A 21,316-nucleotide genomic window follows, 5' to 3' on the forward strand; every position below is an offset into this window, starting at 1 on the left:
TTCTTCAATTCTTCTACAAACAGAATTTCTCATGCAAATAAATATAACTAAACGGGGACACTGTTGCCCAAGGACAAAACCCACTGCCAACAGGCCTGGGGCCCAGGGAAGTAAAGTATTAAGTCATTGCTCTCACGTCTAGCAGTCCTGTTGCAAACCACTGTAACATCTTGATGGAATTGCCCCGTACTGCACAAGCTAAATATTCTCTAGAATACATTCAACTTAAAAGAACCCAACTTTTAAGAGAGGAAATAGGATCAAACTCTGTGTTCATGCTTTCTGTCTTCTCAACGCTCAGCAGTGGCAGAAAAGGAAAATACAACCCAGTGCTCTGAATTGTTATGGAAAATTAAACAAGGTTAGATGACCAAAATAATTTTAAATTTTAAAATGTATGCAAGAGGACATGCACAGTCCACAAAGAAAATGGTCATTTATATTACAACAGATTTTAGAATGAAACTTTCCCACCTGTCTGTAATTAAAATTTACATGTGGCCCAGATTCATCCAAACATCATGCAGGAGACAGAAACCAATCACCTTCAGGAATATTAATAGGAAAAGTGAGTAAGGGGAGATCGAGGATGTTCACTGTGTTTCACGAGTCAGTTGTTCAGCACGTAGTCAGGCCAAGCATCAAGCCTCATCTTCCAACTGATTTGACCTCCAAATACTATTTAATGGTATTAAATGTTCCTACTTCCTTTGCCTTCCTTACTTACTGATTTACTGGAGCTAAAATGGAAAGGCGGAAAGAAGGAAGTTCTCTCGGGATCACCATGTCTCACATCTTACATTCTCGGGGTTCCTGTCTAGCCTGTTTCTCACAGCAAGCTTTGTGACTTCAGTAGTCACAATAAAACATAAGTGTCTGTTGTTGTGGTTTCTAAATTTCTGAAGTCTAGATTTCCCACTAACAAGCTGGGAAACGTTTGGTTTCCCAAGCATACCATGTTAGCCGCTGCCTCTGTACAGGCAGCGAGACTGCAGGGAGGTGAAAACCAGTGAACTCACCCACTCTGGCACAGGACTGCTCCATGCTTTGGCCTTTTATGTTAAATATGAATGCCAGCGAGTTCAGTATGAAAGCCAAATAAAAGAGGAAGACCTTTTTTTTTAAAAAAAAACTTACAGGAACTAGGGGCTTAAAAAAATTTTTTTTTGGCTCAGAGTAAGATTCAGAAAAGGATTATTCTTTGTGACTTTTTAAAAAAGAGAATAAAAGAAAGAAAAACAACCTACCAAGGAATAAGCTTTAAGAGAAAGGAATTAATATTAATCCTCCAAAATACCAATTTGCAATATATGAATGAAAATAACCTGTGATCTGGGAAGAGAAAAAAGGGATGAAAGAGATTAAAAACAAAATTCTGCAGCTACATCAGAATGCTTTTCTAAAGAATTTATTTCTGTTTTTCTCAATCCACTAAAGGAACATCTGAATATAAATGGACTTTGCAATAGGACAAATACATATAAATATTATTAATAAGATAAAATACATACAATACACATTTAAGGGTATACAGCATTATGCCCTTGAAGTCTGTTTGAGCAAAGGCTGCCTGTTAAAAATATTTTCCGAGAACTTTAAGTTCCTTGAAATGTTCTACGGAAATGGTATTTATGACAAACCTACCTCCTCTAGGGAACATGAGATGTTATTACTGGCAAAGTCACAATTTTTTTAAACTATCCAAAAATAATCATGAATTTATGCCAGATGACTAAATGTGTTTTATTATTACAGTGATTAAGGGAATATTTGCTAATGTCTCATGATCAAGCTCGAAGTAGCCTTATAGAGAGCTTATAGAGAATAACAGCGACAAAACAGTAGATTTCAAGTGGTAATGATTCTCTGTGCCTTTCATGGGCAGAATATTACAATACATATATTCACTGAAGAGGATGGTACATATGAGATAGGAGGTGTGGATGTATGTCATGGTGGTGACAAACTGCTTTTCTGTAAAATGAGAATAATAATAGTTGCTTCTTATGACTGTTTCCAGAACTAGTATGGTACATGGCATGTAGTAATTGCTCAATAAATGATTAACTGCTTAATCAATGATTGTAGAAGAAAGGAACTATTAACTGTCATCCCTCAGTATCCAAGTGGGAGTGGTTTCAGGACTCCCACAGATACCAAAATCAGCAGATGCTCAAGTCTCTCATATAAAATGGTGTAGTATGGTCAGCCTTCCTTACTGGTGGGTTCTACATCCACAGATATAGAGGGTGGCAGCACTGTGTGTCTATTACTTACAGTCACAAAACTCTAGTTCAAAAGTAGATTCTACTTCTACCTATTAGGTATTTGTTCAAATATGTAACAAATACTTAGAGTACCAAATACATACTAAGCACTGTTCTTGAGCTAGAAAATACAGCACTGAAGAAAACAGGCCAGTACTTGAGCTGTCACTGAACACACACACACACACACACACACACAGAGACATCCCTACATCCCTACTCACGCAAAGTTTACATTCTAGTTAGAAGGAGAGCCAGCCAGTGATCAAACAAGTACAATATAGTAAGCATGCCAGTCGCACGACAAGAACTGGGGAGAGGCCTTCCCTGGGAAGGCAGGGGTGCAGAAGCCACAGGCCTCTGTGTCAGGGAACCGCGTGGAAGCCGGTGTGACTGGAGTAGACCGAGCCGAGGGAGGAGGGGTCGGGGGCCGACGGGACGGGGGACACAGCGCAGAGGGGAACAAACGAACGCGGAGAGCGTGAGGTGAGAGAAAGAGGACGCTTGTGAGGTCAGTACTGTCTGGGCTTTCTAGCATGTAGACTCGTTAGTTGAAAGAGCACATGCTTTGCAGACAGTGACTTTTTATTCTGGCTTGGTTATTTGTGCTATTTGGCAATTATTTAATCTCTCTATATTTTAGTTTTTTGGTCCTTACCCTCATCTGTAAAACAGGAATAATACCTCATAAGGTTGTTTTAAGGATCAAGTAAGATCAGCAGGCACAGACTAGACCCTCAATATGCTTTTTTCTTTTTTGCTATAAACTAAATCACACCCTGGATAGCGACTGGGAATCGGAGTCAGTGTTCCAGTACCAGGGTTACTGTAATAATGGCCTTGCATGGTATTTAATCTTTCTGGGCCTCAGTTTCCTAACTAAGAAAATGTAGATGCTACACACAGACATTATAAAAACAGATATAAATCAGTTAAGCTATTGTTATAACATGATAATCAAAGAATATTACTATTACAATTTATCTTAATGTTAAAAATGCAAAACTGCAAAAATATATGACTCCTCTTCCTCTGTTACTTCATCTCAAAAATCCTACAAATCTTAATTTTCAGCCTGAAGTTGCACAGGTTTAGTAGCCATGTTGATTTTTATTCCCATATCCTGCCCCTGCTGAAGAACACTGATCTAGAAAGATCTCCAAAAAATGTTTACCTGCAAAAATCAAGGTGAAGGATAGAGAATAGACTATTTTTTGTATAAAAAAGGGTAGATAAGAATCTTTATTTGTATTGTTTACTCATAAAGACACTATAGAAGTACATGTAAGAAGCTAGTATCAGTGGTTATAAGTTGGGGAAGAGGAACTGGCAGATGAAAGATGAGGTGGGATCCTGTACCTTTTAATATACATATTTTGAAATGTATGTTATATTTTTAGGAATGCTAATCTAAAATCAAAGACTGAAATTCAGACTTGTGAAGAGTTAAGACTGAGCAAAGAAAACTTTTAATTACAAAGCTAAGTATACAACAGTATGAAAACCTCAAATGACCTCCTTCTTAGATAATCTGGGTACCCTTCAACCTGTTTGTACTTTTTTTTATGAAATGCTCAAAAAGAATTGAAAATATCATCAATAGTCTTCTTCACATTTTCCACTATGAAAACTAAACCCAGCAGTAGCACATACAGAAAAAGATCTGTCAGCCCACCCCACCGCTGAGTCCCCCAGTAGACAAGTCTACTTGTCTAGGAGCATATTATCTCAGCAGAGAAAGTGCACTGCACATTTACACGCAAGAAACGAGGAACAGGAGAAACATAAACAGAACATCAAAGAGGCTTTGGGAGAATCAGCTATTAGCATCCATTGTGGTATGCTGGCATGTCACTGGATAATGCACATTCAAAGTATCGTACTCTTCCAGGAAGGGAGAAGAGCTTGTGGTGTAGACCTGTGAACAAAAGAGAAATGGAAAATACTGATCCTAAATATATTTCAGAAGCAAATAGTGAAGAGTTATGAATGTTAGATCTCTTTGTTGTCTCTGACATTCGTTAAGTTTTCAAAAACAATCAACTATGCCCTAAAGTGGTGGTTACCAGCGGCAACTCCCCGCCCCCAGATGTTCTCCTCTACTGTTCTCATCATTGGTTTCCCACTCCAGTAATAACTGATACATGGACTGTGCCAGGCAGTATGCTAGGTGCTTTTGTGTAGATTGTTTTACCTAACCCTTAGAACAGTGCTGTGTTCTAAGTGCTGTTATAAGGGAGGTTCCACTATTATCTCTGTCCCACAGATGAAGAAAATGACACCTGTAGAGGTTAAACTGCTTGCTCCGTCACCATGGGTAGAAGGGGGGAAACCAAGACTCAGCTTTGAAAACTGAACTCCAAAATCTCAATTTCTCCCCCAGCACTCCCCTGCCTCCCACAGGATTCCACTGCCTCTTCCCCGTCAGTGCATCAGTGCTGGGGGGTGTGCTGGCTCCCTGTCAGTCATCCCGCCTGCCCCTTGCCCTTAGCCACCGGCACTGCTTACTGCCATCTGCTGCTGGGGCAGCAGGGAACAGGCAGCAGAGAGGACCTCATTCCTATCCTAGAGCAGGCTACCACCATCGTGGAGCCAGTAAGATACAGAAGAACACAGATCACGGCGGGTACCCAGTCACCCACAGAGAGGGGAGGAAGAAATGGAAAATGGAAAAAATGATACACAGTCAAAGTGTTAGCAACCTGGGGACAAGCCAATATCATCATTATCATCAAGTTAAAGATGGCTCTGCATGCTATCTACCAGGCAAGGTGCTCTTGGGAATATAGGTGCATAGTTCTATCTGTGACAATCCAAGGCATCACATGCTGGGTGACTTATTTTTACATGCTTCTCCTAGAAAAGAAAAAGGCAGCCAGGGAAGGCGCCATGGCTGTGGGAGCCCCAGGCAGGCCCTGACAGATCAGGGAGGTGAAACTTTCACTTGGCCAAGCACCTGAAGTCTCAGTCTGTTAAAAGACAGGCTGGTTTGCCTTTTCCTCCCTAAGTTTGTTTTTTAGTGTAGCAATCAAAACGGAAAGTCTGGAGAAGAAAAAAGTGTTAAAATATTGATCTGAGGAACTGCTTCCAAATAATTAAGAACCACATTCAGAGCGGTGGGGAGGGAGAACATGAAACATGAATGGCTCTTCAGTGCATACTCAAAGTAATTGTTTTTTAAAGTTTCTTCTTGATGGCTATAATATATTCAAAGCAAAGGGAAAAAAAACCTATTCAGCAAATGGCAAAAAGAAAAATTCATCTCAGAAGACACTTTTCAATATGAAAAATTAAAATGGGTGTCAGGAAAGCACAAGCTTACTGGTATTCAATGAACATCCATCACCTGATAGTTCTTTCTAGAAAGTGACTCAACTGACAATACAGCGCTGAGGAAGTAACAACATATAATTCAGGCTCTAAGTAATTATCCTGGGACACATTTGCACACGCTATCCTATTGTAACTCCCTTGTTAGTTTCCATTTCCTCCCCTGGCCCTAGACTGAGCACCTTTATAAGTCTCCACCCGGCTGTTTGATTGGAGGGTGCAGTGTCTCCTAGACTAGATTCCATGGTCTCAGAAGGAAAATATTCTCAAGTTTTGTGCCGGTGAGCTCTCAGGCTGACCTTTTTCTGCTTCTGAAACTTTTCCTTTAAATAGTTTTTCTTTCTAGGAGATTCTTTGTTTGAATTTCTTTAAAGATTTTCTCCCAAAGCTGGTCCCTTTGCTCAATCTGAGGATTTTATAAGCTCCTCTTAGGATCCTGTTTCTCTACTAAAAGCTCCTTAACCTCCTGATAATTAATAGGTTGTTCGACTATTTGCATCTTATTAATTCACTTCCTATGACCCTTGGGGAGCCAAACAAGACTGTTCAGATGCTGAAGAGTCCTGACTCACCGTGCCCCATTTTTACTTTATATTTCTCTGACATCAGCTAAAGCCTTCTCTATCACCTCTTGCCCCAATTCTTGTTTCACAGTGAAGGAAAATAGCAACCCAGTTTCCTGGATCTGGACCCATTTATGGTGTCTCTAAGTGATCTCAATGATGATGACAGTATCTTCAGTAATAAGGACATAAAGCAGACACAGATTTATACTCATACATGGCTAGAAGACGCCAAAAAACATGTTACTGTTCTTCTATATCTTGCTGACCAAGTCAAATGAATCAAGCATTACATTATGACTATGGTATGCTGGAGCTGTAATTTTTTTAAAAACCTTTGACTTCTGAGAGAAATAAAAGGAAGCAGCCTACATAGAATAAAAAAGACTAGTCATAGCTATTTTTATGACTGCTCCTAAAAATTAGACTAAACAGTGAAAAGTCCCATTGAAAAAGCAGAGTGGAGCAAGGAAACATAAATTACTGGTTGATTACCAAGAACCTATCTCAACCTAAGGAAGCTTTCTAACAAATTCCATGTAATTACTCTAAACTGCTTAGAATCCTGTGGTTATTTAGCCATAAACCCAGCTGCTATCAATACAATGCAACAATTAAAATTACATATTAGATAAAAATTGCTAAGAGATATAGGGGGTCATCATCATAAGCAGAGTATATAGTTTCTTGCTTATCAGTTAACATGTTAAATCAAGAAGAAAAAGTAATGTATTAAACTAGCATGGAAAGAATGAAAAGCAAATATAGGCATTAAGAGCCATCAAGGTGAGGTTATACAGTTAGGTCTAGGATGAGAGATACAGTATTTCGTTTATCTTCAGAAAAGACCAAACAAGATTTGGTATCATCACACTATCTGGTTGTTGATGGGCAACTATTTTAAATTCTGTAACTAGAGTGATATCTGCAAATATACAGGCAGGTTTTAACAGAAAAAAGGTAAACTGTTAAATAACGGGCACAGTACTTTGCACACAGTAATTGCTTACTACAGTGGTATAATAAAAGTCTGAAATGAATTAACTGTCAGCTGACCTGCACAACACTGTGATGAACCCATTTTAAGAACCAGGTCGTTCAGTGGTTTCCATGCCCTTATTTCAAATTGTGGTTTCAAACAAAACATGATGTCTTATGGAGAGAGCTTTGTCATTTAGGATTTTTCTAAGAACTGGGAAAGAGGTATTTTCTGAAGGAAGGGAATCTTCCACCTAGCTGTTACGGGGAGCAATTAGTTTAATTAATGACATAAACACTGAAGCAGTGACTAGGCCAGTGAATCTGGGGACTTCATCAGTGTGTTATGAAGCGAAGGGCTCACTCAGTCACAGCCTAAACCAGAGACTTTTCCAGAGAAAGACACACTCGCCATTTATGCTTCAACTTACCTATCCTCAAGGTAGAGAGTGATTCTCAAGGGATGGCCCCTTTCAAGAGGTCTATGAGGTTAAAGCTATTTTCACAGTAACACTAGCTTTTTCACTCAGTCCCTCACAAGGAGTATTCCAGAGATGTGACGTGTGGTGATGTCATTGTTCTGACAGCTGACGGGATGTATGAAACAGATCTGAGAATCCAGCTGCCTTCAATTAAGCCAGGTATTAGAGTTTGTAGAAATACAAAACAACACAGTCCTTTCCACCAAGTTTTGGCATTATAAAAAGTGACTTTTCATAAAAAATATGTTATTAATGTTTACTATTTTAATGAATAAATATATAAATATTTTAAAATATCTTGGTGTGAATTTCTAATACTATAAATATTGGTAGACATAACCCACACAATCAAAAGCTCTTCAGAGTCCTCAGTTATTTTTAAGAGTATAAAGGAGTCATGAGACCAAGAAGTTTTAAGAACCACTGCTATGGAGATTTTACTGAGTTGCACTGAAATTATCTGCTCATCTTTCCCAAGAGCCTACAAACTCTGGAGAACAGGATCCTCCCCTCTTTATCTCAGTATAGCCCGGTATTATATTCCTTTGTTGTTTGCAAATTAAATGAACAAAAGTGTTGCTATATTCATAACATCAAGAACTTTACATTTAAGATCCACACAGTATATGTGTCTCCTAAAAGATGACAAATGAGAAGCTAAGCTGACTCTGAAGTTTTTCACTACTTATAGGTTGATTTCTGCAGATACCAGAAACAACACAGTGCCACTAATGGCTTGTGAAACTGGTTTTACTGGTCAATAATCATGCTAAGCTTATTTATATGGGTCGGTTGTCTGAAAAATTAGGAAAGAATCTGAAAAAGCAGAGCCAGAATTGGTGTGTTAGGGTGGTCAGGTCAGAGATGAATATTTCCTTTTCAGTTTCGTTTGTTTGTTGATGTAATGTTGTTTGTGTAGTAAACAGGCATATTTGTCCAGTAGAGCTCTAGCTCTGAGGAAAAAATAAAAAGAACCACTCCTTTGTTTGCAGAGACGAAATTATCAAAGGAGAGTGAGGGACTAGGATCTGGACGCTAGCAGCCATCTCCCTTCTCAAACAAGCAAGCACACAGAGTTCTAATACAGGGTTCTGAAGAAGGAAGAGAAGATATTCCAACAGTCTCGATTCTTTCCAGGGGCCACTGTACTTAACCAGTTATACGTAATTTTCTTAAATACCTAAGACCATGCTCATGGTAAGCACCAGAGCACGTTCTTTTAAAAATGAATAAAATTAGTTAGGATAATAGTACAGTATTTTCCACAGGAAAATGTTCATTCATTCATTTAAAAAACCATTCATTTGATACCTTCTACATGTAAGGGCTTTGTGGTAGACACTGTAGAAGACACAAATGAATCAATCGGACATATGTCCTGTGCTTAAGAAGCTTATATTTTAATAGTGTTGATTGTAGTATACATAAATAAAACAAAAATAAAAAGTGATGAGAATTATATATAAATCATTATGGGTATGACTGGCATTATAGCATTTAGACACACCATCTGTTTCCTATGTCTTATGTGATGCAATTACTAACAGTCTTACATAGAGGAGATAAAATACAGTCATGCGTGTGTGCTGACATGTCTGTGTGTAAATAAAAACTGCAAAGATGCTCTGAATGTATAATTTATAATAAGGAGCCAGCATTATGGCTAGTACCAAAGAACACTCAAGATGACAGATGTGATTATTTTTGAAAAAACAAGGAGCTGGCGTTGCACATAATAATAGCGATAAACCGCAGTAAATTATAACAGTTCCGAGCCATAAGAGAAACTCTAAAGAAGAACTGTCATAAGCCACTGCTGCAAACCAGTTTGGATTTAACTACCTCGCATTTGCGTCCATAAAACCAGCTTCTGCAATCTGTTTTTATTGGACAAGATTCAGTGACTGTTCCTATAATCTTCTTGTGTCAGTCCTTCAACATGAATATGAGTACTCCAAGACAAGATTCTTCAAACTGGAGTACATATACTCTTGAGCGTGCACACAAGAATTTTTCAGAGCACAAGCATGAAGAACATGAAGGAATCAGTGTCTATACCTGCAGTTCTCCCACATGCTTTCCAAGACTGATCTGCCAGGAAAAAAAAAATGCTTGTGCTCTAAAAGCTTCCTTTTAAAAAAAGTCATACTTAACAGAATCTTCCTGCATCTTCCTTAATGCATCTTCCTGGGTTGGAAAACCCTCAATGGTACAGACGTAGGGACAACTCTAGGAACACTTACTTCTTACACAGTCCCATGAGAGCAGAGCGTCAGCAGCTTCAGGACCAACCACTGGATGGAAATACGCAAATAACAGTACCTGTCATTTCATCTGGGCCTCATCTCTCTCACAAGTGAAGTGGTTGCCAGAGGGATGTGTATTTACACATTGGCTTAAGTTGAAAAAAAAAAAAAAGCCAGACTTTTCCTGAATGTCTGTTTTGGCTGACTGGTTTGCCAATGATGACTTTTAGATTATATGGCAGATGTTAATATGTATCTTCTGCAGTTATTTAAACCCTGAATACAAAATTCCAGATTCCAGCAAAGTGGTACTTAGTTTAAAAAATTATTTTAGAACAAATTATCAAAAGAGAAGTTAAGAAAACCCCATTTAAAATAGCATCAAAATGAATAAAATAATTAGGAGTAAGTTTAATAACCAAGAAGGTAAAAGATCTGTATATTAAAAACTGTAAGACACTGATGAAATAAAATGAAGAAGACACAGAAAAATGGACTGATGTTCCATGTTCATGGATTGGAAGAATATTGTTAAAATGTCCATACTACCCAAATTATGAAAAGATTCAATGTAATTCCTATCAAAATTACAATGTATTTTTTCACAGAAATGGAGACATCAATCCTAAAATGTATATGGAACCAAAAAGATTTTGAATAGCCAAAGCAGTCTTGAGAAAGAACAAAGCTGGAGGCATCACATATCCTGATTTCAAAGTATACCAGAAGGCTATAATAATGACAACAGTTGGTATTAGCATAAAAAAAGACACAAGAGACCAGTGAAGCACAAAAGAGAGCCCAGACATAAACCCATCCAGGTATGGTCAATTAATCTTCAACAAAGGAGCCAAGAATATACAAAGGGAAAAGGATAGTCTCTTCAATAACTGTGGCTGGAAAAACACATGACATGCACATGCAAAAGAATGAAACTGGACTCCTACCTTACATTACACACAAAAGTAAACTCAACATGGATTAAAGATTTGAACCTAAAACCCGAAACTAACATTCCTAGAAAAAAATACAGGGGATAAGCTCCCTGACACTGGTCTTGGCAATGAGTTTTTAAACTTGATACCAAAAGCAAAGGTAACAAAAGCAAAAATAAGCAGATGGGATCACATCAGACTGAAAAGCTTCTGCACAGCAGAGGAAACCGTGAGCATGATGAAAAGGTAACCTATGGAATGGGAAAAGATATTTGCAAACCACATGTATCTGATAAGGGGTTAATATCCAAAATATATCATCTCATATCTGTGAGGATGTCTGTTATCAAAAAAGCAAGAGATGACAAATGCTAGAGAGGATGTGGAGAAAAGGGAACATTTCCTGTACACTGTAGATGAGAATGTAAACTGGCACAGTCAATATAGAAAACAGTATGAAGGTGTCTCAAGAAATTAAAAACAAAATTACCTGAACAAAATGAAATCTCTATCTTGAAGAGATATCTATAACTATGTTCACTGCAGCATTATTTATTCTAGCCAAGATACGGAAATAGCCTCAGTGTCTGACAACGAATGAGTGGATAAGGAAACTGTGGCATGTATATGTGTTTAAATACAAATGTATTTTACATATGTAAATATGCAAACACTTTACATATATAAATATATATTGTGTAAAGTACATTTTATAAAATGTATATAAATGTATAACATTTATATTGATGGACACATATGTTACATATGATACCTATACAGTACATAAATACATTTTTATATATGCACACACCCACATATATATGGTGGAATATTAGCCAGCCTTTAAAAAAGAAGGAAATCCTGACATTTGTGACAACATGGATGAACCTAAAGGGCATTATGCTAAGTGAAATAAGCCAGGCAGAGAAAGACAAATGGCACGTGGAAATTGCTTAAATGTGGAATCTAAAAACAAGCTGAACTCACAGAGTAGAATGGTGGCTTCCAGGGACTGAGGGAATGGGGGAAATAGGAAGGAGCTGGTAAAACTACAGTTATAAGATGAATAAGGCCTGAGGTTACAATGTATAACATGTGACTACAGTTAATACCATATTTTATAATTGAAATTTGCTGAGAGTAGAACTGAGTGTTTTTACACACACACACAGAAGATGAATATGTGAGGTGATGGAGCTACTGTCGGGAATCGTATATCACCACATTGCATGCTTTAGATATTACCTTTCAATTATGCCTCAGTAAGTAAAAAAGAGCATTTACTAAAAGAAAGTGCTATAATTGGGGTTCCCTGGTGGCTCTCAGTGGTAAAGAATCCACCTGCCAATGCAGGAGACACAGGTTTGATCCTTGGGTCATTGGGAAGGTCCCCTGGAGAAGCAAATGGCAACTCACTCCACTATTCTTGCTTGGGAAATCCCATAGACAGAGGAGCCTGGCGGGCTACAGTCCATGGGGTTGCAAAAGAGTCATACAGAACTTAGCAACTAAACAACAAGATCATTATTCTTTACATGAACAAATTAATTGTACATAATAGAAAATTATTTTAGGAGCTATAAGAGGAAACATTGAAAACCACTGCTCTATGAGATATGAACTAAAAAGAATGTAAGCACAATGATAAATGAGAATTTTTATTTAGGCTGTTTAAGTTTCTCTAATACAGAGAATGTCCCTTGAGAAAGACACCAGATGTGGAGCAGGTCCATGAAGTAGCTGGTGTTCCTGTTAGAGAGGCAGTGTGGTTGGGGAAAGAGAACAGGCTCTGCCCCTTCCTGATCTTTCTGACTCTCCATTTTCATTTTCTCTGTAAAATAGAGAATAATCTCAAATCCTGTAGGCTTGCCATGAGAATCAGAACCAATAGGTATAGTTAAAGACTTAGCTCAGTGCTTGGCAGCACGTCACCGGCCCTAAAAGGTAGCCGTTATACAGTCTCATACATTTTAGTCTTTGGGTTGAAACTAAAATACTACTGCCTTTTTTAAAGGGGAAAACTTAGTTACTAACTCAAACACTTCTGATATGCATTTAAGTCATTTTTTCCAGTAATAACAACAGATTTAGATTAGTCATTAGTCCTACTGGATGTTCTCTGTGAGAAAAAGATGGCCCTGTAGGTCAGGAATACAAGCTGTACCCACCCACGGTTTGGGATATTATTAATAATGAACAACTGGGTAAGTTAATATTCAGCCAGAATACCATTACTAGAAAATATCTGACACATAAATAGTGAAGTCTTAGTCAGTCCTGACATCACCTGGGAACTTGTTATAATGCGAATGTTGAGGTCCACTCTTTGCCTTCAGAATTGGAATTCACCATTTAACAAGATTCCTAGGTGATTCAATTGAATGTTAAACTGTGAGAAGCACTGGTAAAGAACAGGTAAAGAGCCTAACTTCTAATGACAGACTGACAGATACACATGTCTATAAACATACAACAAATACACAGGTGTAGGTCACAGTGGTTTTCAATGGGGGGTGGTTCTGCACCCCAGAAGACATTGGGCAGTGTCTGGAGATAATCTTGGTTGTCACGACTGGTGAGATGCTCCAGGCGGGTGTCTACTGAGCAGAGACCAAGAACGCCGCTAAAACATATTACAAGGCCCCCACCATAAAGAATCAGTTGGCCCAAAATGTCAGTAGTGCTGAAGATGAAGAACCCCTAGCATAGATGACACAAACCCCTCAACTGGAAAAGGCACTAAGGCATATTAATTGGAACTATTCATGGGAGGAGGAGCCATAATTTGACCCCACAGTTCTGACGGGAAGAATTTCCTATCTGGATTTCTCAAGATCTGTGCTGCTTTCAAGATTATGAGTATCCTGATTAAAAGCTCTCAGACTTACTTTCCTGCTGTTACTAGTAAAACCAGAGTCAATGATAACCTTGTTACATATAAAGTCAGTCAGCTTCAATACCTAAAACCCGTTAACATGCAAAGAAAGATAAAAGAAACAAAACTATTACTGTTTGGTTTAAATCCCAAGGAAGGAAGCTGCCTCAGGGGACCCTCAATTGCCAAGTTGTCACAGCAAACCTTCTTACCTGAACTAATTTGTCTGTGAAACCTGAACAGATGTGAGGCTATTCATTATCTTAATTACCCCACTTAGTGCACATGTCTAGGTAGCTCACGATGGAAGTATTCAAAAGTCTGCCTAGCTGATGGTGTGTAACAAGCACAGTGTGGAACAAGCACCCAACTGGCCCTGGGATGGATCCATCAGGGCCTCCCTCCTAACATGGACTCAACTGGTTGATGGTTGGGGGTGTAACTCTTTCTGCATATAAATTCCTATCTTCTTCCCTGAAAGGCTTTACCAGACTAGCCTAAGGTGTGCTAATGGGACTGGTCCAGGGAAATAGCAGGTTGTTAAGAAACAAGTAGTAAGGAAATGCTGAGACATATGTATTCACATTGTCACTTTTATGTATCTAACCATGTAAAATGGAGCTTGGAAACAGATGGGGATACTAGCTGATTTTCAGAAACTACAGAAAAAGATAAATGAACTTGCACCAGGCTGAAAAAGATGCATCATGCTTGCTCCAAGAAAACACTGAACACAATGGAAACAACTGAAATGTCTTTAAACTCTTTTTTGCCAGTTTTGGCAATGCTAGGATCCACTGATGGCCATTCAGTTTTAATGTTCTTCTCCTCATACTCCACACAATCTTCCCTTCCTTGTATCCTAAGAAAACATACCTTCTTCTCATGAAAATGAAACAGCACTTGGCATTGCTTAATAAGCTGAAAAGAAATCCTGAAAAGCTTTTGTGAAACTATTCTCTAATAAAATTCTAAGAACTGTGATGTAGAGAGGGGAAAATATTTCACTGCAGCATTGTTAAATACCATCCTAATGCTCACGTGGGAGGAAGAAGCACTTCGCCAGTTTCTGTAATGACTTCACCACCGGCACAGTTTGCCATGGACTCTGCCGCTGAGCTGTGAAGTCCCACTACCTTTCATGCTTCTCTTCTCAGGTTCCCATGTGTATCAGATGGGAATGGGACAGGGCCAGAAGCCCTGGGCAAGCCTCCTGCCAAGAGTGTGCATTAGATCATCAACTTACCCCACCCCGGCTTCCTCAGAACTGCACAGGCCACAGCCCTTGGGCCAGCCTGTCAGGTTCTCAAAACAGGAAAAACTAAAAGTGGATCCTCCCCGTAAAAAAGTTTGAAAGTTCTTACATCATACAATTATTTTAAACACATAGCCTCTTGCGTAGTGTAATTACAGAAGAGCAGATTCGAATCTCAAAAAGGACTCTATATCCAAGAATACCCCAAGTTAATTTCCCTATACAATGTTCTCTCACATACTTAAACAATTTTAAAAAGAAAGTTCTGTGGCAAGGATTAAAGACTTGCATTGGATAATTAACTCATTCCTAGTAGATAAGATACACTGAAACTCTCTATGCTTGATGAAAAAAAAAAAATATTTACAACTTTTCACCCATGACAAGTCCTTCAGTTAAATTCTTCGGGGATTCCATCCTATTTTAGCTTCTCTATAACAATACTGCAAAGCTGTAATTACATCCTCTATAATCAGGCCATTCCCAGTGTAAATAGGAGTGCCACAAATTTAAAACTGTGACCTCAATACTGAGGGAAAAAGTGTGTGGAAGAGAGAGTTTATACTGCATGCAATATGTCTTCCATGTTCTGTTGACAAATTTAAAACATAAAGAAAAAAAATAACATGTTATCAAAGTCATCATTCAAAGGACTCATGATTCAAAAAGGTTCCTGATAAGAGCTTTTCCTTCATAATTTCTAATATCTGACACTCATCAAGCTCTTTTGTATCAAATCCGATGCTCTTCCCATATGTTATGAAAACTCTAAACCCCTTCAGGTACTTGTCAGTTCCTCTCATTCAACTACCATCCACTGTAGGAATAAACATAGATGTGTATGGATTTCCTGACACAATGTCAGGCTAGTGTAAACCAAGTTTAAACTGGCAAATAGGTCCATTAGTAAAGTGCCTAACTTATAAGCAATGTGAATAAATTTAATCTTAACTAAGAATAAGGAAGCCAATCAAACATTAGTAATCACATATTATAATGTTTCAAGCAAACCATTTGATAAATACAATAATAACCACATTAATAAAACAGATCAACAGCAACAAAACTCAAATGCTTATGGGTCAGCACTGTGAGAATCTTAGATGAATTATCTCATTTAATTTTCACAAATGGCCCCTGGATAATAAAGTTATCACCTCCAGTTTTCACAGAGGAAACTGAAGCCCAGGGGATGTTAAATAACTGCCCAGGTTAATTAGTTGGTATGAGTAGGGCTAGTCTTGAAGCTTGGGCCAAGTGAGTCTCAAGCTTATGCTTATTTTTACAACCTTCAGGCTACAATGTCTATTGATTATATGTTACACAAGCAATTTAAACCAAACATTCTTGTCCTTACTCTTACTAAGGCTCCTGGTGAACTAAAACTGTCAGCAATCATTGAGCGGGGGAAGAGAGCAGGAAGTGAAAAAAAAAGGGCCAAGATTCCCCACCCCCATCAAATTCAGGACCTCCTTTCCATTACTGTATGAGTTGATACTGTCTAAATTACATACATGTTTACTCATAGCCCGTAAGTTACTAAAGCACCAGTTACAAAACAGAATGCACTCTTTTATTTTTCAGATTAAAAAGGCTGATTGACCAAGAAACTGAGTCCCAGGAGAAGAAGGAGCAAGAAAAAGAGAAGAGGGTCACCGCCCTGAAAGAGGAGCTGACCAAACTGAAGTCTTTTGCTTTGATGGTGGTGGATGAACAACAAAGGCTGACGGCACAACTTGCCCTGCAAAGACAGAAAATCCAGGACCTAACCGCAAGTGCAAAGGAAACACATGCAAAACTAGCCCTTGCTGAAGCCAGAGCTCAGGAAGAAGAACAGAAGGCAACCAGACTAGAGAACGAACTGCAAACACAGACCACAAAATTTCACCAGGACCAAGAAACAATTATGGCGAAGCTCACCAATGAGGACAGCCAAAATCGCCAGCTTCGACAAAAGCTGGCAGCACTCAGCCGGCAAATTGATGAGTTAGAAGAGACAAACAGGTCTTTACGAAAAGCAGAAGAAGAGCTGCAAGATATAAAAGAAAAAATTAACAAGGGAGAATATGGAAACTCTAGTATCATGGCTGAGGTGGAGGAGCTCAGGAAACGTGTGCTAGAAATGGAAGGGAAGGATGAAGAGCTCATAAAAATGGAGGAGCAGTGCAGAGATCTCAATAAAAGGCTAGAAAAGGAAACATCACAGAGTAAAGACTTTAAAATTGAGGTTGAAAAACTCAATAAAAGGATTATGGCTCTGGAAAAATTAGAAGATGCTTTCAGCAAAAGCAAACAAGAGTGCTACTCGCTGAAATGCAATTTGGAAAAAGAAAGGATGACCACAAAGCAACTGTCTCAGGAACTAGAGAGTTTAAAGATAAGGATCAAAGAGCTGGAAGCCATTGAAAGTCGTCTGGAAAAGACAGAATTCACCTTAAAAGAGGATTTAACTAAATTGAAAACATTAACTGTGATGCTGGTAGATGAACGGAAAACAATGAGTGAAAAATTAAAGCAAACTGAAGATAAGTTACAAGCTGCTGCTTCTCAGCTTCAAGTGGAGCAAAATAAAGTGACAACAGTTACTGAGAAGTTAATTGAGGAAACTAAAAGGGCACTGAAGTCCAAAACTGATGTGGAAGAGAAAATGTACAGTGTAACCAAAGAGAGAGATGATCTAAAAAACAAACTGAAGGCAGAAGAAGAGAAAGGAAATGATCTCCTGTCCAAGGTTAATGTGTTGAAAAATAGGCTTCAATCCCTGGAGGCAATTGAGAAAGATTTCCTAAAAAACAAATTAAATCAGGATTCTGGTAAATCCACAACAGCATTACACCAAGAGAACAATAAGATTAAAGAGCTTTCTCAAGAAGTGGATAGACTGAAACTGAAGTTAAAGGATATGAAAGCCATCGAGGATGACCTCATGAAAACAGAAGATGAGTATGAGACTCTGGAACGAAGGTATGCTAATGAACGTGACAAAGCTCAATTTTTATCTGAAGAGCTGGAGCATGTTAAAATGGAACTTGCCAAGTACAAGTTAGCAGAAAAGACAGAGTCCAGCCATGAACAGTGGCTTTTCAAAAGGCTTCAAGAAGAAGAAGCTAAGTCAGGTCACCTCTCAAGAGAGGTGGATGCACTGAAAGAGAAAATTCATGAATACATGGCGACTGAGGACCTGATATGTCACCTCCAGGGAGATCACTCAGTTCTGCAAAAGAAGCTCAACCAACAAGAGAACAGGAACAGAGATCTAGGAAGAGAGATTGAAAACCTCACTAAAGAGTTAGAGCGGTATCGTCACTTCAGTAAGAGCCTCCGGCCCAGTTTCAACGGAAGAAGAATCTCTGACCCTCAAGTATTTTCTAAAGAAGTTCAGACAGAAGCAGTAGACAGTGAGCCACCTGATTATAAGAGCCTCATTCCTCTGGAACGAGCAGTCATCAATGGTCAGTTATATGAGGAGAGCGAGGACCAGGATGAGGACCCTAATGAGGAGGAGTCTGTGCTTTCCTTCAAATGCAACTCATCTACTCCCTGTCCTGTTAACAGGAAGCTCTGGATTCCTTGGATGAAGTCCAAGGAGGGCCATCCTCAGAATGGCAAAATACAGACTAAACCCAATGGCAGCTTTGTGCAACCCGGAGATTTAGTCCTCAGCCACACACCTGGGCAGCCACTTCACATAAAGGTTACTCCAGACCATGTCCAAAACACAGCCACTCTTGAAATCACAAGTCCAACCACAGAGGGTCCTCACTCTTACACAAGCACTGCAGTGATACCAAACTGTGGCACCCCAAAGCAAAGGATCACCATCCTCCAAAATGCCTCCATAACACCAGTGAAATCAAAAACCTCTGCTGAAGGCCTGATGAGTTTAGAGCAAGGCATGTCCCCAATTACCATGGCAACCTTTGCCAGGGCACAGACCCCAGAGTCCTGTGGTTCTCTAACTCCAGAAAGGACAATGTCACCTATTCAGGTTTTGGCTGTTACTGGTTCAGCTAACTCCCCTGAGCAGGGACGCTCTCCCGAGCCGATAGAAATCAGTGCCAAGCACGCAATTTTCAGAGTCTCCCCTGACCGGCAGTCATCATGGCAGTTTCAGCGTTCAAACAGTAACAGTTCAAGTGTGATAACTACTGAGGATAATAAAATCCACATTCACTTAGGAAGTCCTTACATGCAAGCTGTAGCCAGCCCCGTGAGACCTGCCAGCCCTTCAACACCACTGCAGGATAACAGAACTCAAGGCTTAACTAACGGGGCACTAAACAAAACCACCAATAAAGTCACCAGCAGTATTACTATCACACCGACAGCCACACCTCTTCCTCGACAATCACAAATTACAGTAAGTAACATATATAACTGACGACCCTTCCTTATCCGGTTTATACTGATATTATTGCAAGGAACTCAGTCCTTTTTAATTATCCCTCTACATCCCCCCAAAGACTGACTGAACTTGTACTTTGGGAAGGTTTATGCATGAACTATCCAAGAGTATCTGAAACTAACTAAGTGTTGCCTGCATAGTCATATCAAGTGTGCACTTACTGTGTATCTTTTCATTTACATACCCTGTATGGAAAATATTTAGTCTGCACTTGTTTAAATACATCTTTATGTATTTCATTTTCCATAACTCACATTAATTTGACTGCAACTTGTCTTGGTGAAATACTTTAACATTATAAAGCAGTAAATAATTTGTTATTTTTACCATTGCTTGCGGAATTTTCTTTTGGTCATTCTGTGTGTGTGTGTTTTGTTTTTTTTTTGCATGTATAATAGAATTTTATTTCCTGTTTATAATGTCTATTCATTCTTCATTAAAAACAACAGGATCTATTTCCCATTTATAGTCAACTTCTGATCATGTATTAGAGGAGAAGGAAGTAGTTGAAATAAAAAAATTTTATGGCTCTTTGATTTCAAGGTGAACTACAAGATCTCACAGGAGCAAACTTGACTTCACACTTGAGATGTTTCCTAATATCCCTGGTGCCCAGCACAGTATTTAGCACATATTAGGAATTTAGGAACTTAATAAAATGCTTACTCATAATAGCTGAATAAAATAATATTAATTTGCTTTTGTGAACATGTATGAGCTGAGGCATGTCAGGTGAAAGTAAAAAGTGTGTTAGGAAGCCAGAAAAAGCACATTTGGAAACACAAGTTACCTTGACAATCAAGAGTTGACTGTCTTTCTACCATACATTAAAAATCCCCTTAAAATGTTTGTCTACATCTAAACCTAGAATCAGCCACTAAAACATATGCTCTTGAACACTCTGCTTCGAACCAAAAATGTCATTATTGTTCCTTTCTCCTATTTGGCTCACAGAATAGTTTGAATTACTTAAGGTAGCTGCTTCCTACCTTGCTTGTTAGTGGTCTGCATTCAGAAGCTTAAACTTAATTGTAGGTTGTTGTGCTTTTTTTTTTTAACCTCCCAACAAGCAAATAAAAAGTAAAGATAGTTACAAACATAAGTTATAGAAAAGGCATATTTTTAAAAATACTGCATGTTAGTTGAGGAAGTTTCTTCTGTGATTATTGTTACGTGATTTTCAAGGTAGGTGAGAAATACTCAGTAATCCTTAAAAAAATATAAAAGCATCCTAGGAATTCTGATACTGAGACTGTCAGCATAATCTGTACCTCTGTAGCAGAGAACAACAGCTTTCAGAGGAACATTTCATATTACAAATCTGGTCCCCAAGCCACATTCCAAAAACATGATTTCAGACAAAGTAGCTCACTGCCATTTTCCCTTTTCCAACCTCATAACTGTTAATTTAGTGTGGTCAATTTTATTGCCGGTTATTGATTTTAAGCACAATTCATTTAGACACCCAGGAAAACTGTGAAGATCTTTAGAAGTAAGAGGCATCTTTCACAATTATCCTCCTTTCCCTGCAAAATCAATTTCATGATAGCAAAGCAAGGATTTGTTGACAGAAACACTTCCATGGTGATGAACTGCAACACCAACACTGTGGGCTTGCATCATCATTAAATAAATTTGGATGAAAGCTGAGGTTAGTGATGAATGAGAAAGCTTCTGTTTAAACACATTTATCTTGGGAATCGGCAGTGACCCAACTGTATTACAAAATACATGACAGTCTTAATGTTTTCCAAAACTGTTTTTATTTTTAAGTTACCTTGGATTAGAACTTTAGAAGAAACTACAACTCTTTATTTTACATCTTTTAAAGTAGACACTGATAATGTTGCTACATGGGATATCTTTTAAGATAATAATCAGGAGAGTACATATAAAGTTTTGGTGAACATTGATCAACTAATAAAAAACAGAAATAGTTTATAATCAACTAATAATAAACAGAAACTGGAAAGAATTAAA

General features: G+C 38.5%; 2 protein-coding genes across 6 annotated transcripts in view; one reads left to right on the top strand and one right to left on the bottom strand.

The window, feature by feature from the left end:
• Positions 1-21,316, bottom strand: part of CMSS1 (cms1 ribosomal small subunit homolog) — a 373,974-nt gene that overhangs the window by 326,908 nt on the left and 25,750 nt on the right. The window lies entirely within an intron of this gene.
• Positions 1-21,316, top strand: part of FILIP1L (filamin A interacting protein 1 like) — a 111,052-nt gene that overhangs the window by 75,514 nt on the left and 14,222 nt on the right. For 3 of the 4 annotated variants that reach the window (XM_020916720.2, XM_020916723.2, XM_020916721.2), the window contains one exon: positions 16,516-19,662. In XM_020916720.2, coding sequence (XP_020772379.2) covers positions 16,516-19,312 — 2,797 coding nt within the window. In that variant the 3' untranslated portion in view covers positions 19,313-19,662. Of the gene's footprint in view, positions 1-16,515; positions 19,663-21,316 lie in introns of those variants that run through there. The other variant, XM_020916719.2, reaches the window with a different exon arrangement.

The sequence above is a fragment of the Odocoileus virginianus genome, chromosome 25 (assembly GCF_023699985.2).
Source record: "Odocoileus virginianus isolate 20LAN1187 ecotype Illinois chromosome 25, Ovbor_1.2, whole genome shotgun sequence".
In the NCBI taxonomy this organism is placed as follows: domain Eukaryota; kingdom Metazoa; phylum Chordata; class Mammalia; order Artiodactyla; family Cervidae; genus Odocoileus; species Odocoileus virginianus.